A 21,722-nucleotide genomic window follows, 5' to 3' on the forward strand; every position below is an offset into this window, starting at 1 on the left:
TCTCTGGCAGTTGTAGTTCTCCTATTGGTGAGGCAGGAGGAGGCGGAGTGACTCGGCGGCCATTAGCTGTGTGTAGTTGCCCGGGACTAGGAGCTTAAGTGAAGAGGGACGCCTTGTTCGGTGGAAATCAGCCGTAGCCATGAGCTTCCGCCGGGGCTAGCCCTAGAGTACGGAGCAGGCGGACTTTTTTGTTCCCCGCCCCGCCGGGTGGCGGGGCCTTCTAGGCCTCCAGGCATCCTCGGTCTCAAGTAGGCCTCGTCTGCCGGCAAGGGCGCCCCAAACGCGGGAGGCGCCATGTCGCTGGTTGCTTACGCCAGCAGCGATGAGAGCGAGCCGGATGAGGCTGAGCCCGAGCCGGAGGAAGAGGAGGCGGTGGCCCCTACATCTGGGCCCGTTTTAGGGGGCTTGTTCGCTTCTCTCCCTGCACCCAAGGGCCCGGCCTTGCTGCCTCCGCCCCCTCAGATGCTGGCCCCAGCCTTTCCCCCGTCGCTGTTGCTTCCCCCACCCACCGGAGACCCCAGGCTTCAGCCTCCTCCCCCCTTGCCCTTTGGCCTGGGAGGCTTCCCCCCACCTCCAGGCGTGAGCCTGGCTGAAGCGGCGGGAGTTGGGGAGGGACTGGGATTGGGGTTGCCCTCGCCCCGGGGCCCTGGCCTCAATCTGCCCCCTCCAATTGGCGGTGCCGGCCCCCCGATGGGGCTTCCCAAGCCAAAGAAGAGGAAAGAGCCCGTGAAGATCGCGGCGCCGGAGTTGCATAAGGGAGATGTGAGTATCCGGGGAAGGCACCCCCAAACTGTCCATTGGGTTTGAGTCGGCTGTAGGAGGGACATATGGAGATCTCGGAACTCCTTCCTACAAACGCACCCGTGGATTCAAGGCCACTGGAATCCTCTTATAGTGCGATTAATTGAGCTGAAGTTTGTCAACTTCGGGGAGTTTGGGCGTTTGCTCTTGTGGTTTTCCCGAAGCTGGGCTTTGCCTGCAGCACATGTCATCATCTGGTACCGACAGACCTAGGGACACTTGGATTCGCTGCCCCTCTTTGCATCTTCACTCAGTCCGGCTTTTTTCCCTTTCCTACTACTGAGAACAGGATGAAATCTGGCACCTGAAGAATGACAGGAGACGGGGCTCCTGAACCTCTGCCGAACATCTGGGACCAATCTTTTCCTTTGCCTCTGAACTCAAACGCATGAGGCCTGGAGGAAAATGATAGCAATCTTGGATTCCATTTTTGAGGGGAGTTAGAGGAGAAATCGAATATTTGTTGAGTGCAGATGATTTGCCGTTCACTGGTCCTTTCTTTCAATTATTACAGAGCTCTGGGAGGTAACATACTATATTTTTTTTTGACAGATGAGAAACAGGTGTCCAGTCTGCACGATTTTACCTGGTAAAGGGCAGAGTGAAGATTAAGGTTCAGTCTCTCTGAATCTCAGATCTGTGCCTCATTTCACCATTTAGCTGTTGTCAAACCTAGGTGAATTAACCTGTTTCTATATGTGACAGTGGAAAAATACCACAAGGCCTCTTCTGGAGTGTGGGCTTTGGAGATAAGGAGAGATTAAGCCTGGGAGCAGGGACTGCTTATAATTGCTTACTAGAGAGAAATTTATTGCCCTTGCTTTTCTTGACTCCCAGCTCTGCCTAGAAGCCATTTCCATGCTTTGTACCTGCTGTTCCTTAAATTTCTTCCCTCAGGTATCCTAATGTTCTGTCCCTCACGTCATTGAGTCTTGGCCTAAAAGGCCTGTTCTCTGTGAGGACTTCCCTAGTTTGCTGTATGTTTAAATTGCAACCTCCTGTCTCGTCCTCCTCTGCATTGCTCTTTGTTTTTTCTCCATTGCATTTACCATCATCTATCCTTCCACCTCCCACTAGTATATAAACTCCATGAAGGCAGGGATTTAAAAAAAACATTCACTGCTATACCCTAGTACTTAAAACAGTGCCTGGCACATACTGAATACTCCCATGAATATTTTGTGAGTGAAAGAACGCAAATATGGATTCTTCATGGAAGGAGCTTCCAGAGTTTCCCTTCTTATCTTGTTCTCAACTTTCTTCCATTTTATTTCCCTCTTCTTCTTCTTTTTTTTTTTTTTTAAAGATGGGGTTTCACCCTGATGGCCAGGCTGGTCTTGAACTCCTGACCTCAGGTGATCCACCCACCTCAGCCTCCCACAGTGCTAGGATTACAGGCGTGAGCCACCGCTCCCAGCCTTATTTCCGTCTTCTTTCATGCCTGAGAGTCTGTCATCCTAAGTCATGGATCCCCCCTCCCCCCCAAAAAAAAAGCCTTTTATTGCTCCACGGAAACTTACCTTGGCCTTGATTTAACCTGGAACAAAGAAAGACTCCTGAATGAGACAAATAAAAACAGTTGGCGTGGTGGCTCACGCCTGTAATCCCAGCACTCTGGGAAGCCGAGGTGGGTGGATCACAAGGTCAGGAGTTGGAGACCATCCTGGCCAACGTGGTAAAACCCGGTCTCTACTAAAAATAAAAAAATTAGCTGGGTGTGGTGGCACACGACTGTAATCCCAGTTACTCAGGAGGCTGAGGCAGGAGAATCGCTTGAACCCGGGAAGTGGAGGTTGCAGTGAGCCGAGATCACACCACCGTACTCCAGCCTGGGCTGGAGTGAGACTCCATCTCAAAAACAAAAAACAAACAAAAAAAATCAGTCTACATGGACAGTGGAAAGGTTCATGTCTAGCTCTGTGAAGGCAGCATTATAGAAAGTTGGGAGAAACTGTAGAATCTACCATTTAGGATTTAGGTTGGCTAAGGTGGCAGAAAATTCCGAAGACTCCTAACACGCTCCCTCTGTAAGCATTCACTACATTTCTGAGGTGAACAGTGACGTGGCTAATTAAAATCCTAGCCCTTGCTGGTTCAGTTTCCCACTTTTGTTCTGTTCCAGTTGGTCTTTTTGTTCTCTGAACACAGAATTCCTGGAGAAAGTTAGCCTAAGAATGTTCAAGATGGTCAGGTGAGGGTAACCTTTGTCTTTAAAAGAGCTGTGCCCCCTCCAGTTCTAAGCCCCTTGGGTTCTAAGCTCTGTGTCTTAAACTTAGTAGCTCTTAGTACACATTCGAAAGAATGAATTAGGTTTCCTTAAATAAGTAATTTTCCTTTAGAGTTTGGTGCTGAAGTAGAAATAATTAGAAGTAATGAACTCTCAACCATTTCATTCAATTGGTATTGAGCTGTTTCTTTGTATCTGGAGCTAAGAATATACAGTAGCGAGCATGATAGCTCCAGCCCAAAAGGAACTTATGATCTTCTGGAGAAAACAGAGAAGGAAATAGGTTTTAGATCAAGGCGGAGAAGGACCATAATAAGCTGGTGCCGTTGGAGTACACCTAGTGGGCACTAGTCCAGTCCTGGCAGATTGGGGAGCCCTCTAGGGGGAAGATGTCTAAACAGAGATTAGGCTGATGAAAGGAGGCAGTAGGGGAGCAGCACAGCAGAGGAAACAATGTATAAAAGCCTGGAGAGCAGAGAGGGAAAATGCTTTCAGGGAACCTCACCTACGTGAAGGACAGTGGGTGGAGCATTTGAGAGGGTGGGGAGTGCTGAGAGAATGGGGCTAGAGAGGCTGAGGCCAGATGAGAATGGGCCTTGGATGCCATAGGGTCTTTCTACTTCATTTTGGGGTAGTGGAGACTCCTTACAGGCAAGAATTCTCTGATCACAGAGTGGTGAGGAACTTGGAGGGAGCAGGACTAGCAGAATGTGAGAGGCTCGTGGCCTGGATGATGAAACAGGGGATTGAGAGAACTCGAGCATTGAGGCGTATTTAGGAGGGAGAAATGAGAAGACTAGAGGATTGATTAGATGTTAAATTAAGGAGAGGATTCAGGGTTGACCCCGCTGCATTTTGCCTTAGGCAGCTGGGGAATGGTGGTGGCATTTATTGAGGGAGTATGGGAGGCAGAGCAGATTGGGGTTAGTTAGATTTCATTTATTGCAAGTGTTTTGCTGTATTGCCCAGGCTGGTATTGAACTCTTGAGCTCAAAGCCCTCCCACCTCAGCCTCCCAAAGTGCTGGGATTACAGATGTGAGCCATCACGCCTGGCCTTAAATGGTAATGCATCATAAATATACTGTGATACCTCAGAAGGGACCTGGCATCAGGAACTGGAGATCTATTGGGGATCTCCACACAGTTGCTCTTTGAACATTTGATTCTTTTTTTTATTTTTGAGACAGGGTCTCACTCTGTTGCCCAGGCTGGAGTGCAGTGGTGCAATCTTGGCTCACTGTAACCTCTGCCTCCCGGGTTCAAGCGATCCTCCTGCCTTGGCCTCCCAGGTAACTGGGATTACAGGTGCATGCCACCACGTCCAGCTAAGTTTTGTATTTTTAGTAGAGACAGGGTTTCACCATGTTGGTCAGGCTGGTCTCAAACTCCTGACCTCGTGATCCGCCCGCCTCGGCCTCCCAAAGTGCTGGGATTACAGGCGTGAGCCACCACACCCGGCCTTGATTGATTTTTATTTTTATTTTTTAAAGCCTATAGCACCCGGTATTCCCAGGCGTGATTGATTTTTTTAAAAAAAATTATTTTATTTTAAAATTTGAATAATTTTGAGACGAGGTTATAAGACTTGGTTAATTTTTGTATTTTTAGTAGAGACGGGGTTTCACCGTGTTGCCAAGGCTGGTCTCAAACTCCTAGGGCTCAACTGATCTGCCTGCCTTGGCCTCCCAAAGTGCTGGATTACAGGCTCAAGCCACTGCTCCTGGCCTTGATTCATTATTTCTCTGCGGATTAGCTTCTTAACCCTTGTTGTAGGTGAAAGATGGCCACCCACAACTTGGTTTTTCTTTCTTTCCTTTTAGAGATTAGTCTAGATTGAACTAGATTTGATTTGGGTCATATTGTCCGATCATCTGCAGTCAGTGTAGTACCAAATTCTCCCTCCAGGTGTATTCTAAAATTAAATTCAGTCAGCTTTTGATTTTTGTGAGGCATTAGGAATGATCGATAAATGGATAATCATACCTTCTTTTTCCCTTCTTTCCCTTCTTGCTGTGACCCAAGCTACGCTAGTTGATGTCATAGGCTCAGGGGAGGCAGACTTCCCTAGGATATGAAAAACCAAAATCAGAAAAATAAGTCTGCTGTAAGAGTTTTCTGTCATATAATGTGTATTCCAAAGCACACAGAAATGGTAGGGTCATCTGGATTAATCTTTACCACCACTTTCAGATTGTTTACCCAGACAGTAGAAAACTTGAAGCTCTGAGACAGATTTCACTAATTTTTGTCACTTCTAGTAACCAAATAAGAATTGCCTGCAGTGGATTTAGCTAAATTTTAGACCTAGCTAAAGGGAAGGGAGAGTGTGCTATTTGTGGGGCACCTGCTTAATGTTTGACACTGTGCTGGACACTTACCTTTAGTTCGCAAAGAAGAAAACAGGAGTTTAGAGAACAGAGGTGATTTGCTTGAAAACGCACAGTTTGTGAGTAGCCGAGATTGGATTTGAACCTAGATGAGATTTGCTGTATTTATCAGAGTGTCTATGGAAAAGATAGAAGGAAGAGCCTGGGACAGCCAGAAAGCAGAAAGCAATACAAATGAGGAGTGTGAAAACAGGAGCACAAACGGTATCTTAGCAGCAGGTACTTTTTGATGAATCTAGCTAATGGGGATGACAGTAGTAATGATTAGGGTTTGGAGCCCCGGGGCGTGAGGCATGGGGTGTCTGTTCTTGGGTTCTTATTCCCTCCTTGGCTCTTAGCCCTGGCAGCTCGTGATTGCTTTTTGGAGCGGGAGTGTCTCAGAACCAGAGTGTGGGAAGATAAGAGAGAGGCTGCCATGGGGAGTGAGGCTCTGATAGATTAGCAGATCCCACTGGGCCTAGCTAGCTTAATGGAAAATGTCTGTTTCCGTTCCTGCTCAGCAGTCTCGGGGTACGTGTGTCTTGTCACTCTTGGCAGCTGGAACAGAGAGGACAGTGGTGGCCATTGAGGCTCAGGTTCTCACGAGGCTGAGAAGAAATGCAATACTTTCTTATTAACAGACTCACAGTTTGTGCCTCAAAACCCATGTGTGCCTGTTGTGGCTCGGCTTCTCTCAGCCCTGGATGCTCCAGTGTGTCTGGCATTGCCCGTCTTTCTTGATCTAATGGCACAGAACCACTCAGATGGCCGCTTGCTGGTCTTCAGTATTCTGTAGGAGTTGACTCCACAACCTCCATTTAATGTACTCCTGAGGAAAACAATTCGTCGGTCCCTTAAAAGGTTAAACAAACAGAATGATGATCCACCGATTTCACTCCTAGGTGAAAAGAATCAAAAGCAGAGACTCAAACAGATACTTAAACGGCAGTGTTCATAGCAGCACTACTCCCAGTAGCCAAAGGTGGCAACAACCCAGGTATTCATCAGCAGACGACTGGATAAACAAAATGTGGTGTGTGCACACATTAGGATGTTATTCAGCCTTAAAAAGAATGAAATTCCAACACGTGCTACAGCATGGATGGACCTGGAAGACATTATGCTAAGTAAAGTAAGCCAGCCACAAAAGGACAAATATGGTATAGTTCCACTGATACGAGGTCCTAGAAAAGTCAAATTCATAGAGACCGAAAGTAGAATAGCAGTTACCAGGGGCTGAGGGGAGGTGGGGATGAACAGTTACTGTTTAATGGGTACAGAGTCTTTCTTTCTTTCTCTTTCTTTCTTTCTTTTCTTTCTTTTTTCTTTCTCTTTCTTTCTCTCTCTCTCTCTCTCTCTTTCTTTTTTTCTTTCTCTGTCTGTCTTGAGACAGGGTCTCACTCTGTTGCCCAGGCTGGAGTGTAGTGGCTCGATTATGGCTCACTGCAACCCCCACCTCCTTCCTGCCTCACCCTCCCCAGTAGCTGGGACTGTAGGCATGTGCCGGTATACCTGGCTATGTTTTTAAAAAATTTTTTGGCCTGGTGTGGTGGCTCATGCTGTGATCCCAGCACTTTGGGAGACCGAGGTTGGTGGATCACGAGGTCAGGCGTTCAAAACCAGCCTGGCCAAGATGGTGAACCCCCTCCCCTGTCTCTACTAAAAATACAAAAATTAGCTGAGTGTGATGGCAGGCACCTGTAATCCTAGCTTCTCTGGAAGCTGAGGCAGAGAATTGCTTGAACCAGGAGGTGCTGCACTCCAGCTTGGGCAACAGAGCGAGACTCCGTCTCAAAAAAAATTTTTTTTTTTGTGGAGATAGGGTCTCGCCATGTTCCCTGGGCTGATCTCAAACCCCTGGGCTCCAACGATCCTCCTGCCTCATTTTTCTTTCCCTTTTTTTGAGACAGTGTCCTGCTCTGTTGCCCAGCCTGGAGTGTAGTGGCACAATCTTAGCTCACATCAGCTTTGACCTCTTTGGCTCAAGCAATCCTCCCACCTCAGCCTCCTGATTAGCTAGAATTTCAGGTGTATGGCCAGTTTTTAAAATTTTTTTTGTAGAGGTGAGGTCTTACTATATTGTCCAGACTGGTCTCAAACTCCTGGACTCAAGCAGTCCTCCCATCTGGGCCTACCAAAATACTGGGATTATAGGTGTGAACCACTGTGCCTGCCCATCCCCGCCTCACCTCATTTTTGAAGTTGTTGTTCTAGTGTTCTGTTTCAAGGAGTCGGTCATTTAGGGTATGTCATGAGATGATTTATAATAGGGGTCAGTAGAAGTTTTGTATAAGATGTTCGGGCTGGGTGCAGTGGCTCATGCCTCCAATCCCAGCACTTTGGGAGGCCAAGGCAGGTGGATTGCTTGAGGACAGGAGTTTGAGACCAGCCTGGGCAACAGAGTGAGATCCTACCTTTTATCTCTATAAAAAAATTAAAAAAATAAAATAGCTGAGCATGGTAGGGCAAGTGCCTGTAGTCCCAGCTACTGGGAGACTGAGGCAGGAAGATTGCTTGAGCCCAGGAGTTTGAGGTTACAGTGAGCTATGATTGTGCCACTCTACTCCAGCCTGGGCACAGCAGAGCAAGACCATGTCTCAAGGGAAAAAGATGTTCAGAGAGAAAGATGATTGTGAGTAGCCATAGCAATCCTCTAAATCCAGAAATAATAGACTGTTCTTAAGTCTTTGTACAGGGTGTGTGTGTGTGTGTGTGTGTGTGTGTGTGTGTGTCTGTGCTTTTAAATTATAAACTCAGGTTGTCAGTATAATGGAAACAATCTGTGACATTTACAGAGAAATTGAATTTTCTTTCCACAGCGGATCTGGCCTTCAATTCTATTAGCTGTGGGACAGTTTGCCTACTACACTCTCACAGTAGCGACTTTTTCTTTGTTATAGGATCTGAAAAATAAGAATATGCTTGTATAGTTTTATAAATGTAATCATCTTAAATTTGGATAAAATTCGTTTATTTCAGATTATTGCCGTCGGACCTATTGCCCAGGATGTCAAAGTGTAAACGCGTTCGGGGACTCCATGAAAACCTTGTATACCCCATAGTGAGGTGGTTCTGTGTGGGCTGCCAGAAAGGAGCTAAGTCTTCATGGTCAGAAGACAAGGGAGATGGTCAGGAGTCTGTAAGAGGCAATGAGAGTTAGTTTAGAGTAGAGATAAAAGGTAGAAAATGTGCTAGGTGCATAAGTCTTTTCTTAGGTGAGTTTGATGTCTTGACAAACCGGAAAAACAGTAATTTTTGAACTTTGTTTAGGATTTTAGTTTGTATCATTTTCACTGACAGTAGCTGCTGTGGTTGTGCCATGGGTGAGTATTATTTGCGGCTTGGGCTTGGGAAGTTAAATAGCGGGATCCCTCAGCCAGTAAGTGGCAGAGCCGAGACTCAGACGTGTGCCTCTGATTTTGTGCCTCATGCTCTCCAGCTGTGATGTGTGGGATCTAGCGAGTGTGAATCTCAGACCTGGACAGCAGATGGCTCAGCGTAGTGGTCCTGCAAAAGCCTGGGCCCCAGACTGGTTCTGATCCTGGTTCTGCCCCGTCCTGTTTTACCTCTCTGAGCCTTACTTTCCTTACTATAAAGTTGAGATAATGCCTACTTTGAAATGTTACTATAAGGATTAAATGAAAAGTGAGTAAATTGCCTGACACGTAGGAGACACTTACTTGGTAGATGATTGTCCTTTCCTTTGGCACCCTTTTGTTTATCCCCACATTTAGATACCAAGATGGATTTCCCTGATGGGTTTTAAAAAGAAATACGTATTTGGGCCAGGTGTGGTGGCTCACGCCTGTAATCCTAGCACTTTGGGAGGCCGAGGCAGGCGGATCACCTGAGGTCAGGAGTTCGAGACCAGCCTGGCCAACATGGTGAAACCCTGTCTCTACTAAAAAATACAAAAATTAGCTGGGTGTGGTGGTAGGTGCCTGTAATCCCAGCTACTCAGGAGGCTGAGGCAGGAGAATTGCTTGAACCCGGGAAAAGGAGGTTGCAGTGAGCTGAGATTGCGTCATTGCACTCCAGCCTGGGAGACAGAGCAAGACTGTCTCAAAGAAGAAAAAAAAAACATATTTGGCAGCAGTTAGTAATTAAATTCATTGTGTACTGACTACTGGGAGGCAGTATTCAACTATAAGAAATACCCTTTACTGTCAGAGTAAAAGCAAGAATATATGTGAAAAATGTAATGTTTACAGAGCAGGCACAAATGAACCTGAGTTAATATGATGCCACCCTAAACAAATGAGTGATGTAGGGACACCTAGTGAAAAAGAGCAAAGTGAGATTCATCAGAGAGACTTCTCAGGAGTTTTGAGTCAGTAAGTACAGAATGCAGATTGGTAAGAGAATGAGAGGTGGCAGTGATATGGGGGGTGGGAGTGACAAGGGGAAGGACTTACATGAGAGGAAGCACAAATACAAACAGCAGATTCTTTAAGGGCATTAAACATATTTAGTGTAAGTTGACAATTTATAATTGTATCTATAGGATACAAGGTGATGTTAGGATTTATGAATACTGTAGAATAAACTAACATAGCTATCACTTCAAATGCTCATTTTTTTTTGTGGTGAGAACATTCAAAATTTACTCTCAGCAATTTTGAAATGTATAATACACTATTGTTAACTATATCCACCATACTGTGCAATAGATCTCAAAAAAACCCTCAGACTTATTCTTCCTGTCTGAGATTTTGTACTCTTTGACCATCATCTCCCCAGTGGTAACCACCATTGTACTCTCTGCTCCTATGACGTACATTCTTTTAGATTCTACATAAAAGTGAGAACATGTGCTATTTGTATACTTTGTGTGCGTGGCTTATTTCACTTAGCATAACGTTCTCCAGTTCTATCCATGTTGCTGCAAATGACAGAATTTCTTTTTTTAAGGCTGAATATTACTCCGTTGTGTATATATACACCAGGTTTTCTTTATCCATTCATCTGTTGGTGGACACTTAGGTTGGTTCCATAACTTGGCTACTGTGAATAATGCTGCAGTGAACACAGGAGTGCAGATACCTCTTTGGCAAACTGATTTCTTTTTTTATTTTTATTTTTATTCTCTGCAAACTGATTTCAAATCTTTTAGGCAAACCCCTAGAGAAGTGAAATTACTGGATCATATAGTAATTCTTTTTTTTTTTTTTTTTTTTTCTGAGGTAAGTTTTCATTCTGTTGCCCAGGCTGGAGTGCAGTGGCATAATCACAGCTCACTATAGCTCAAGTGATCCTTCCACCTTAGACCCCCGAGTACCTGGGACTACAGGTGCACGCCACCACACTCAGCTAATTTTTGTATTTTTTGTAGAGACAGTTTTGCCATATTGCCCAAGCTGTCTTATGATCTTTTTTTTTTTTTTTTTTGAGACAGTTTTGCTCTTGTTGCCTAGGCTGGAGTGTAATGGCACGATCTTGGCTCACTGCAACCTCCGCCTGCTGGGTTCAAGCGATTTTCCTGCCTCAGCCTCCCGAGTAGCTGGGATTACAGATGTGTGCCACCACACCCAGCTAATTTTTGTATTTTTAGTAGAGACGAGGTTTCACCATGTTGGCCAGGCTGGTCTTGAACTCCTGACCTCAAGTAATCTGCCCTCCTTGGCCTCTCAAAGGGATTACAGGTGTGAGGCACCATGCCTGGCCTATTTTAAATTTTTATTTATTTTTATTTTGTAAAACATTTCTGAGTGAGGTCCCTCTTTTTTATTTTCTATTTCATCTTTTTTTTAAATATTAGAGATGGGTGTCTCACTGTGTTGACCAGGCTGATCTTGATCTCCTGGTCTCAAGTGATGCTCCCATCTTGGCCTCCTAAAGTGCTAAGATTACAGGTGTGAGCCACCATGCCTGGCCTAATTTTTTTTTGTTTTTTTTTTGAGACAGAGTCTGCTCTGTCACTCAGGCTGGAGTGCACTGGCATAATCTCAGCTTACTGCAACCTCCACCTCCTAGGTTCAAGCAATTCTCATACCTCAGCCTCCCAAGGAGCATGCACCACCACGCCTGGCTAATTTTTGTGTTAGAGACGGGATTTCACCATGTTGCTTGGGCTGGTCTCGAACTCCTGGGCTCAAGCAGACCTCCCCACCTTGGCCTCCCAAAGTGCTGGGATTACAAGCATGAGGCACCTTGCCAGCCTGTCATATGGTAATTTTATTGTTAATTTTTTTTAGACAGAGTCTCACTCTGTTGCCGGGTTGGAGCGCAGTGGTGCGCAGTTTTGGCTTACGCATTTCTACCTCCTGGGTTCAAGCGATTCTCCTGCCTCTGCCTCCCGAGTAGCTGGGATTACAGGCATGTGCCACCACGCCTGGCTAATTTTGTATTTTTAGTAGAGACGGGGTTTCTCCCTGTTGGTCAGGCTGGTCTCGAACTCCTGACCTCAGGTGATCCACCCACCTCAGCCTCCCAAAACGCTGGGATTACAGGTGTGAGCCACCGCGCCCGACCCAAAGTGTCTTGAATATAATAGATAATTATGATTGAAAGACCCTGGGAACAGATGAATTCAAAAAGGAACTTGTGCCGGGCACGGTGGCTCACGCCTGTAATCCCAGCACTTTGGGAGGCCGAGGCGGGTGGATCACGAGGTCAAGAGATCGAGACCATCCTGGTCAACATGGTGAAACCCCGTCTCTACTAAAAATACAAAAAATTAGCTGGGCATGGTGGCGCGTGCCTGTAATCCCAGCTACTCAGGAGGCTGAGGCAGGAGAATTGCCTGAACCCAGGAGGAGGTGGAGGTTGCGGTGAGCCGAGATCGCGCCATTGCACTCCAGCCTGGGTAACGAGCGAAACTCCATCTCCAAAAAAAAAAAAAAAAAAAGGAACTTGTGAGATATGAGAGCAAGTGAGTATAGAACAGAGGATTTGACTTCTCACAGAATCTTGGAGATGAATGGGATGTGAGATTCTTGAGTAATCGTCTTTGTATTTACAGATATCCAAACCAAGGCCCTGGGAACAAATGGAAAGCTTTAAGGTTCATGGCTGGGGGAGTAATTTTTTAAAATAAAAATGTTAAAGCTTGCTATTCATATCCCTCACATCTCTCCTAGACCTGAAGGTGCCGAGGAACTGAGATGGAGCTAAAAGTTTAGCTATTTTTTAATGTGAGAGGTTGTCTTAGAAACAGTCCTGATGAGTCAGAAGGATAACACAGATGACCTCCTGTCTTGCCCCAGACCCTCATGGTCATCATTTGCCTGCCTTCTTCTTGGTCATGACCAACTGTGTCAGACAATAGATCATACTTGGAGAGGGAATGGATTTCTCCAATGGCTTTGACCTTTAATGCCTCATAGAAGAGTAGTTAACACACCACTCAATCCCACTGGAGTTCCCCAGCCTTGTGGTTATGTAGTCTATATAAGTGGTTTTAAAAGTGAAGCTGAGATTGGGTGAGATTGTGGGCCAATTTCCATTCATCTTCTAGTGGACAGAATTATAGGAGGAAGAATGGGTATAGCTTTTTCTTTCCACCAAGGACCAAGTGGGAGGAAATACTGTCAATTTAACAGAAAAGAAATTGATGCCAAAAAGTCTGTGCAACAGGTCTGAGAAGATAGGGGAATTCAGTAATCAAGGGAGGCCAAGGCATACCCCAATTTCTCTGAAGCTATTTCCGATCAGGAAGGAAGCTGTATTGTTTGACTGGGCCTGGGGTGAGTGTACGTCTGTACAGAATTGAGGCACAGACAGGATGGCCTGTGTTGTCCAACCCTTCATATGTGCTTTATTTAATATGTTTCCTCTACTGTCCTAAAACAGTGAGGCCTTACTTCCTCTTTTTCTCTTAGTCAGATTCTGAGGAAGATGAACCCACAAAGAAGAAAACTATCCTTCAGGTAAGCATTGTGACAGAAACCATTTTTTTGTCTTCCTATATTGTTTCCTGAAAGACAGGACTTAATAGTATCTAGCAGTTTTCAAATTAGGTTTAGAGCAAACACAAATATTTGAGGACTGTTTAGGTTTGGCTTTGTTTTTCTTTATAATTTCAGAACTTGTGCATTTCTACACACTCCACACTGTTCCTGGCTTTAACATGCTGGTATTTCCTTTCCTGGAAGAGGAAGACACCATCTCAAAAAACAAACAAACAAACAAAAAAGCTAATAAGCCATATCTATAGGGCTTTCCTTTGGTAGGGTCGGGGACTGTCTTCAGATTTAAAAAATACAGCATATATACACTCATTTCTGGCTGACAAAACTACCTCTGTATGTATGATGGCACTAAAATTACATATTTTTGTAAAAAGCAGTAATGTCACCAGGCATGGTAACTCACACCTGTAATCCTAGCACTTAGGGAGGCTGAGGTGGGCAGATCACCTGAAGTCAGGTGTTTAAGACCAGCCTGGCCAACATGGTGAAACCCCGTATCTACAAAAATACAAAAATTAGCAGGGTTTAATGGTGGGTGTCTAATCCCAGCTACTCGGGAGGCTGAAGCAGGAGAATCACTTGAACCCAGGAAGCAGAGGTTACAGTGAATGGAGATTGCGCCACTGCACTCCAGCCTGGGCGACAGAGTGAGATTCCGTCTCAAAAAAAAAAAAAAGCAATAATGTCTTAGATTAGGGAAATTGCAAGCTGAGTAAGTCTGAAAAGAACTGAAGATGATCTTATAAAAACCCTTTCAGGCCAGGGGTGGTGGCTTATGCCTGTAATCCTAGCACTTTGGGAGGCAGAGGCGGCTGGATCACGAGGTCAGGAGTTCAAGACCAGCCTGGCCAACATGGTGAAAACCCGTCTCTACTAAAAGTACAAAAATTAGCCAGGCATAGCGGCGGGCACCTGTAATCCCAGCTACTCTGGAAGCTGAGGCAGAGAATTGCTTGAACCTGGCAGGCAGAGGTTGCAGTGAGCCTAGATTGTGCCACTGCACTCCACCCTTGGCGACAGAGTGAGACTCCAACTCAAGAAATAATACCCTTAGCATTCAAGTCCAAAGGGATCTGCCCCACCTGAGCTGAGGCTTCAGGTTCCCATCTAAGGGGAAAAAAATAAAGAGAAAGGAAATCCTATCTTCTTTGCTTTGGGGATGGTGACAACAAGAGCAATTTAAAGAGTTGGAAAAAGCTGTGTCAGGCCCCTTGCAGTCTCTGGGCTGACTGCTTCCTTGTCGAACATGCTGGGCCTCCACTCTTTCCTAAGAATCAATAGCACTGCTGAGGGGTCTCACTCAGGGTTAGCTTACTCCCTTGGTCAGGGGAAGGGACTTTTTTTTTTTTTTTTTTTGAGACGGAGTTTCGCTCTTGTTACCCAGGCTGGAGTGCAATGGCGCGATCTCGGCTCACCGCAACCTCCACCTCCTGGGTTCAGGCAATTCTCCTGCCTCAGCCTCCTGAATAGCTGGGATTACAGTCACGCGCCACCGTGCCCAGCTAATTTTTTGTATTTTTAGTAGAGACGGGGTTTCACCATGTTAACCAGGATGGTCTCGATCTCTTGACCTCATGATCCACCTGCCTCAGCCTCCCAAAGTGCTGGGATTACAGGCGTGAGCCACCGCACCTGGCCTTTTTTTTTTTTTTACGTGGAGTCTCACTCTGTTGCCCAGGTTGGAGTGCAGTGGTGTGATCTCAACTCACTGCAACCCTGCTTCCCAGGTTCAAGCGATACTCCTGCCTCAGCCTCCCAAGTAGCTGGGATTACAGGTGTGTGCCACCACGCCTAGTTAATTTTTGTATTTTTGGTAGAGATGGGGTTTCGGTATGTTGGCCAGGCTGGTCTTGAACTCCTGACCTCGTGATCCGCCCGCCTTGGCCTCCCAAAGTGCTAGGAGTACACTCGTGAGCTGCCATTCCCAGCCGAGAAGGGACTTTTGGCAACACTATTACTGTCTCTTTTGGACAGAACTGTGTTCTTGATTTTGGGTAGCATTCCAAAGGAAGGAGAGGGTTCTTGTGTTAAGAGGTCCCTTCAGGACATGGAGAGAGGTTGACCAATGAGCTGGAGAGAGACCTGGACTTTTTGGGAGGAAGGACAATGTGGGGTTAAGAGCATTGTATTTGCTGAAGACACAGAGTTGAGGAAGGCTCTGTGGAAGAGGGCAGTGGAGCTGGGTTGGGATGGAGTCTAAGAGAAGAGGAATGATACCTCACCTTGGGAGAAGCAGCCAGCAGAAGGGCCTGAGGTAGGAGTAGTCAAACCCAGATTGGGTGATCTGATTAGATGGAGGTAAGGAGGAAACAAGGGCTGTTAAGATATTAGGCTGGAGAACTTATCTGTAATTGTTGTTTTTGGTGATGCTCGTACATAAAATCTCACTTGTCATCTTTCTTTCCTCCTACCCCAAACCCGGGCTCACCAGGGATCCGGCGAGGGGACTGGTTTGTCTGCCTTGCTTCCCCAACCTAAAAACCTGACTGTGAAAGAGACTAACAGGTTGCTCCTGCCCCATGCCTTCTCCCGAAAATCCTCGGATGGCTCCCCTGATACTAAGCCCTCCAGACTGGCGTCTAAGACCAAGACTTCCTCTCTTGTCCCTGTTGTGGGCACCACAACCACCACTCCGTCGCCCTCTGCTATCAAGGCTGCTGCCAAGAGTGCTGCCCTGCAGGTGACAAAGCAGATCACGCAGGAGGAAGATGACAGTGATGAGGAAGTAGCCCCTGAAAACTTTTTCTCCCTCCCTGAAAAGGCTGAGCCACCTGGAGTTGAGCCATACCCTTATCCCATCCCTACTGTCCCTGAAGAGCTGCCTCCAGGCACGGAACCAGAACCGGCTTTCCAGGACGATGCGGCCAATGCCCCCCTTGAATTCAAGATGGCAGCAGGCTCAAGTGGCGCCCCTTGGATGCCTAAGCCTGGGGACGACTACAGCTACAATCAGTTTTCCACATATGGCGATGCCAATGCCGCTGGTGCTTATTATCAGGTGGGTAGGAGGCATGGAGGGCAGATGAGGGAATGTTGGAGCATGGTGGTCAGGGAGAGCTTTGAGCTAGAGATGCAGCCTCTGTGGTGTCACTTTGGCTAAATTAACCTTCCAGTGTCTTGATTTTTCTGTACTTATTAGGCTGCAGAACATACCTTTATTCTGAACCATATTAATCTAAATTGCCCAAGTCTTGAAATCTGACAGGGTGAACCACATAAATGACACCTTTATTCTGAAAACAATCTATTTATTTTTTATTGATCCGTATTTGTACATATTTATGATTGATACATATATGTTTTTTTCTTCCTAACCTTTATTTTAGGTTCAGGAGGTACGTGTGCAGGTTTGTTACATGGGTAAATTGCATGTCACAGGGGTTTGGTGTACAGATTATTTTGTTACCCAGGTAATGAGCATAGTACCCGATAGTTAGGTTTTTGGCTTTTTTTGAGATGGAGTCACTCTGTCGCCCAGGCTGGAGTGCCGTGGCTTAATCTTGGCTCAACTACAACCTCCGCCTCCCGGGTTCAAGTGATTCTCCTGCCTCAGCCTCCTGAGTAGCTGGGACTACAGGTGTGTACCACCACTACCAGGCCTAGCTAATTTTTGTATTTTATTTTTTTTTGAGATGGAGTCTTGTTCTATGGCCCAGACTGGAGTGCAGTGGCACAACCTTGACTCACTACAACCTCCGCCTCCCAGGTTGAAGCAATTCTCCCGCTTCAGCCTCCCGAATAGCTGGGACTACTGGTGTGTTCCATGTCCGCTAATTTAATTTTTTTGTTTTTAGTAGAGACGGGGTTTCACCATGTTGGCCAGGCTGGTCTTGAACTTCTGGCCTTAAAGTGATCTTCCTGATTCAGCCTCCCAAAGTGATGGGATTATAGTCTGAGCCACCATGCTTGGCTGTAATAGGTAGTTTTTGATCCTTACCCTCCACACTCAAGTAGGCCCTGGTGTCTGTTGTTCCCTTCCTTGTGTCCACGTGTACTCAATGTTTAGTTCCCATTTATAAGTGAAGATGTGGTATTTGGTTTTCTGTTTCTGCGTTAATTTGCTTAATGGCTTCCAGCTCCATCCATGCTGCTGCCAAGGACATGATTTTCTTCTATTTTTATGGCTGTGTAGTATTCCATGGTATATATGTACCACATTTTCTTTATCTAGTCCACTGTTGATGGGCAAGTAGGTTGATTCTGTCTTTGCTGTTGCAAATAGTGCCATGATGAACATGTGTGCATGGTCTTTACAGTAGAATAATTCATATTCTTTTGGGTATATATCCAGTAATGGGATTGCTGGCTTGAATGGTAGTTCTGTTTTAAGTTCTTTGAGAAATCTCCAAACTACTTTCCATGGTGGTTGAACTAATTTACATTGCCATCTGCATCGTATAAGTGTTCTTGTTTCTCCACAGCCTTGCCAGTGTCTGTTATTTTTTGACTTTTTAACAATAGCCATTCTGACTGGTGTGAGATGGTATCTCATTGCAGTTTTGATTTATATTTCCCTGATAATTAGTGATGTTGAGCATTTAAAAATATAGCTATTGGCCATTTCCGTTACTTCTTTTTTTTTTTTTTTTTGAGATGGAGTCTTGCTCTGTCGCCCTGTCGCCCAGGCTGGAGTGCAGTGGCTTGATCTCGGCTCACTGCAACCTCCGCCTCCTGGGTTCAAGCAATTCTTCTGCCTCAGCCTTCCAAATAGCTGGTATTACAGGCATCCACCACTGTGTCCTGCTAATTTTTGTATTTTTAGTAGAGACAGGGTTTCATCATCTTGGCCAGGCTGGTCTCAAACTCCTGACCTTGTGATCAGGAGTTAATTGTTAAGTTTGAGTTTCTTATATATTCTTCAGTTTAATCTCTTGTCAGATAGATAGTCTGTGAATATTTTCTCCCATTCTACATGTTGTCTGTTTATTCTGTGCAGAAGCTTTTTGGTTTAATATAGTGCCATTTGTCAAATTTTGGTTTTCTGTTTTTTTGTGTTTTTGTTTTGTTTTAGACGGAATCTTGCTCTGTCGCCCAGGCTGGAGTGCAGTTGGCACACTCTCTGCTCACTGCATCCTCTGCCTGCCAGGTTCAAGAGATTCTCCTGCCTCAGCCTCCTGAGTAGCTGGGATTACAGGTGCCTGCTCCCACGCCCAGCTAATTTTTGTATTTTAATTTTTATTATTTTTATTTTATTTTATTTATTTGTTTGTTTTTTTCTTGAGACAGGGTCTCGCTCTGTTGCCCACTGCAACCTCCGTCTTCTGGGTTCAAGCGATTCTCCTGCCTCAGCCTCTGAGGAGCTGGGATTACAGGCATGTGCCACCATGCCTAATTTTTTTGTGTTTTTGGTAGAGATGGGGTTTCACCATATTAGCCAGTCTGGACTCGAACTCCTGACCCCAAATGATCCACCCGCCTTGGCCTCCCAAAGTGCTGGAATTACAGGCATGAGCTACTGCACCTGTCCTGTTTTTGTTTATTTATTTATTTTTGAGATGGATTCTCGCTCTGTCACCCAGGCTGGAGTGCAGTGGCGTGATCTTGGCTCACTGCAACCTCTGCTTCCCAGGTTCAAGCAATTCTCCTGCCTCAGTCTCCTGAGTAACTGAGATTACAGGTGCCTGCCACCACGCCCAGTTAATTTTATATTTTTTAGTAGAGACAGGGTTTCACCATGTTGGTCAGGCTGGTCTGGAATTCCTGACCTCTTGTGATCCACCCACCTCCGCCTCCCAAAGTGATAGGATTACAGGCATGAGCCACCATGCCTGACCGACTTTCGATTTTATCGCCTGTGCTTTTGAGGTCTTAGCTGTAAAATTTTTGCCTAGACTGATGTCCTGGAGCACATCACTTATGTTAAAAACAAAATCCGATTGTGGGAGCTGGTGAGAGGTGTGAGGAGAAGGCGGAAGAGGACTGGTCTCTAATCTTAGAGTTACAGGATAGCGTCCTCAAGAGTGGGTGATGAGGATAAGGGAGCTATGGCATAGACTTCTAGATAGCACTTAGTCTGAGAAGAGTTTCCAGAGGTGAGGAGTATTGAGAAAACAGGAAGGAAGAGGTGGGGCCGAGGAGGAAAGAGGGGAATCTGGAGGGTTGAGTGCAAAGTAAGAATAAAGTGAATCCTGAGGGTGGTTTGAGGTTTGAATCACAAGCTGAGTTTGGGCAAGTTACTTAACTGCCTCTCTCAGTCTCAGATTCTTCAGGTGTAAAATGGGGTATCAGAGCACAACTCAAAGGCTTGCTAAAAGAATTACATTAGCTGAGCATGGTGGTTCCTGGAAAATAGTGAATGTTTAGTAAGTGGTGATTGTAACTTATTCACGCTTTTTTCACCCGTTGTTTGGAAGAGCTATTTAGATTTGTTCCAGATAGCCTCAGAGAGTGAAAGTATAGAATTCCAGGTTGTAAGTAGGTTTAAGAGATAATTCCTAGCAGTCAGACCTTCCCAAGATGTAGACGGCTCCTAGGAGCAGGAGTTGGGGGACCTAGCACCAGTGGTGGAGTTGAACAGAGGCAGCTGGCTGGCCCCATGGACTGGGCAGCTTCAGCAAGTTTTACTGCCGGCCTGGGATGGTTGGAAGACTTAAGAGTCCCTTCAATTGCTGTGACTCTCTGAATGGTCAGTGTTATTATTTTCAATCTGGGCATGAGTAAGGAGGGAGGGCTTTGAGGAGAACCTGTTCTGACCAAATACTTTGAAAACTACTGTGTTTCCTAAATCTTTGCTGTTAAACCTTGTTGTTTCCTATAGGCTGAGCAGAGACAGTATATCTTCCCTGAAGGTTGTTGTTAGAAGGATGGAGGAAGATAGGCTGGGCGTGGTGGCTCATGCTTGTAATCCTTTGGGAGGCTGAGGTGGGTGGATCACCTGAGGTCAGGAGTTGGAGACCAGCCTGGCCAATGTGATGAAACCCTGCCTCTACTAGAAAAATATAAAAAATAGCCAGATGTGGTAGCATGCGCCTGTAATCTCAGCTTACTTGGGGGAGGCTGAGACAGGAGAATCGCTTGAACCTGGGAGGTGGAGGTTGCGGTGAGCCAAGATGGTGCCATTGCACTCCAGCCTGGGCAACAAGAGTGAAATTCTGTCTCAAAAAAAAAAAAAAAAAAAAAAAAGAATGGAGGAGGAAGATAATAAGTGTTTTTACTTCTTTAGCAGAAAAACAAAAAGATGCTATTTCAATCCAAGAAACCACTGATTTACACCAAGCAAATGAATAACAAATTGAAATTATTATTTTTTTTTGAGACAGAGTCTGACTCTTTGTCGCCCAGGCTATAGTGCAATGGCACGTTCTTGGCTCACTGCAACCTCCGCCTCCTGGGTTCAAGCGATTCTCCTGCATCAGCCTCCTAAGTAGTAGGGATTACGGGCGCCCACCACCATGCCTGGCTAATTTTTGTATTTTTAGTAGAGACAAGGTTTCACCACGTTGGTCAGGCTGGTCTTGCTCAGGTAATCCACCTGCCTTGGCCTCCCAAAGTGCTGGGATTACAGGCATGAGCCACCAAGCCCGGCCAACAAATTGGAATTCTATATGCAGTTATAAACATCATTGAGATAATCTACATAAAGTGAAACATTTTAAATATACTAGGGTTTGCTGAAATTTAAATGTATCTTATTGTGAATACCGTTATAAAAAAATCCATACTGTAATTGCTCTGGATTTTTATATATTATTTTTATGTAGTGAATATTAAACCTATTTTCATTTACCTCATCATAAAACGAATGTTCTTAGTGGTGCATTTCATGGAATTTAAGATGAAGTTGAAGAGTTAGGAAAAAGTGTAGGCAAGGAGGAAAGAGTTTATTGGCCCTGTGGCTGCCTGACTTGGCCATGCAGGGGCCTTGCCATTGCCTTCACCCTCCTCTTCCGTTAGGGTCTGCAACAACATCTGGGCCACTCAACTCTGAGGGGAATCATGGGATTCCTGACCTAAAAATCTGGTAAACAAACCTGCTTTGTTCTCAGCTTTGTAAGTTTCCTTACATTCCTAATAGTGGTTATTTTAAATCGGAGATCTGCAAACTCCCCACCCCGTCTAGACTGTTCCCTATATCCACAGGACCAAACTAGAATGAGGAGCAGGAATGGCATGACATATGCCTTCTTGTTCCTGCTCACATTGCAGCTCACTGGGGATCTTATGGGCAGGAGGAGCAGGGCTGAGGGCATGGTAGAGGTGAGGGGTGAGAGTTGTTCTTAGGAGGGAGCAGGGTATAGATTGAAGCAAGAGAGACTGTCTTTATTTCTTGTTACCCTTTCCTAAAAAATACCCATCTGTCTGGATAGTGTAGATTAGAAAAGCTGTAGGGATTGTTCTTGAGTTATAGGGCAGGTCCTTGGGATCTGTGCCTTTAACTGGTCTGTTTGAGGAAGCTGCAGTGTGGGTGTCTCACCATT

General features: G+C 45.6%; 1 protein-coding gene across 1 annotated transcript in view; it reads left to right on the forward strand.

Moving 5' to 3' along the window:
• The window catches only part of PRCC (proline rich mitotic checkpoint control factor), a 31,162-nt gene continuing 9,440 nt past the window's right edge, over positions 1-21,722 (forward strand). The window contains exons 1-3 of the mRNA XM_012449790.2: positions 1-762; positions 13,216-13,263; positions 15,737-16,303. Of these exons, the coding sequence (XP_012305213.2) occupies positions 295-762; positions 13,216-13,263; positions 15,737-16,303 (1,083 nt within the window). The 5' untranslated portion in view covers positions 1-294. The remainder of the gene's footprint in view (positions 763-13,215; positions 13,264-15,736; positions 16,304-21,722) is intronic.

Source organism: Aotus nancymaae, unplaced genomic scaffold (genome assembly GCF_030222135.1).
Source record: "Aotus nancymaae isolate 86718 unplaced genomic scaffold, 86718_ANA_hifiasm-v0.15.2.pri h1tg000108l, whole genome shotgun sequence".
NCBI lineage: Eukaryota > Metazoa > Chordata > Mammalia > Primates > Aotidae > Aotus > Aotus nancymaae.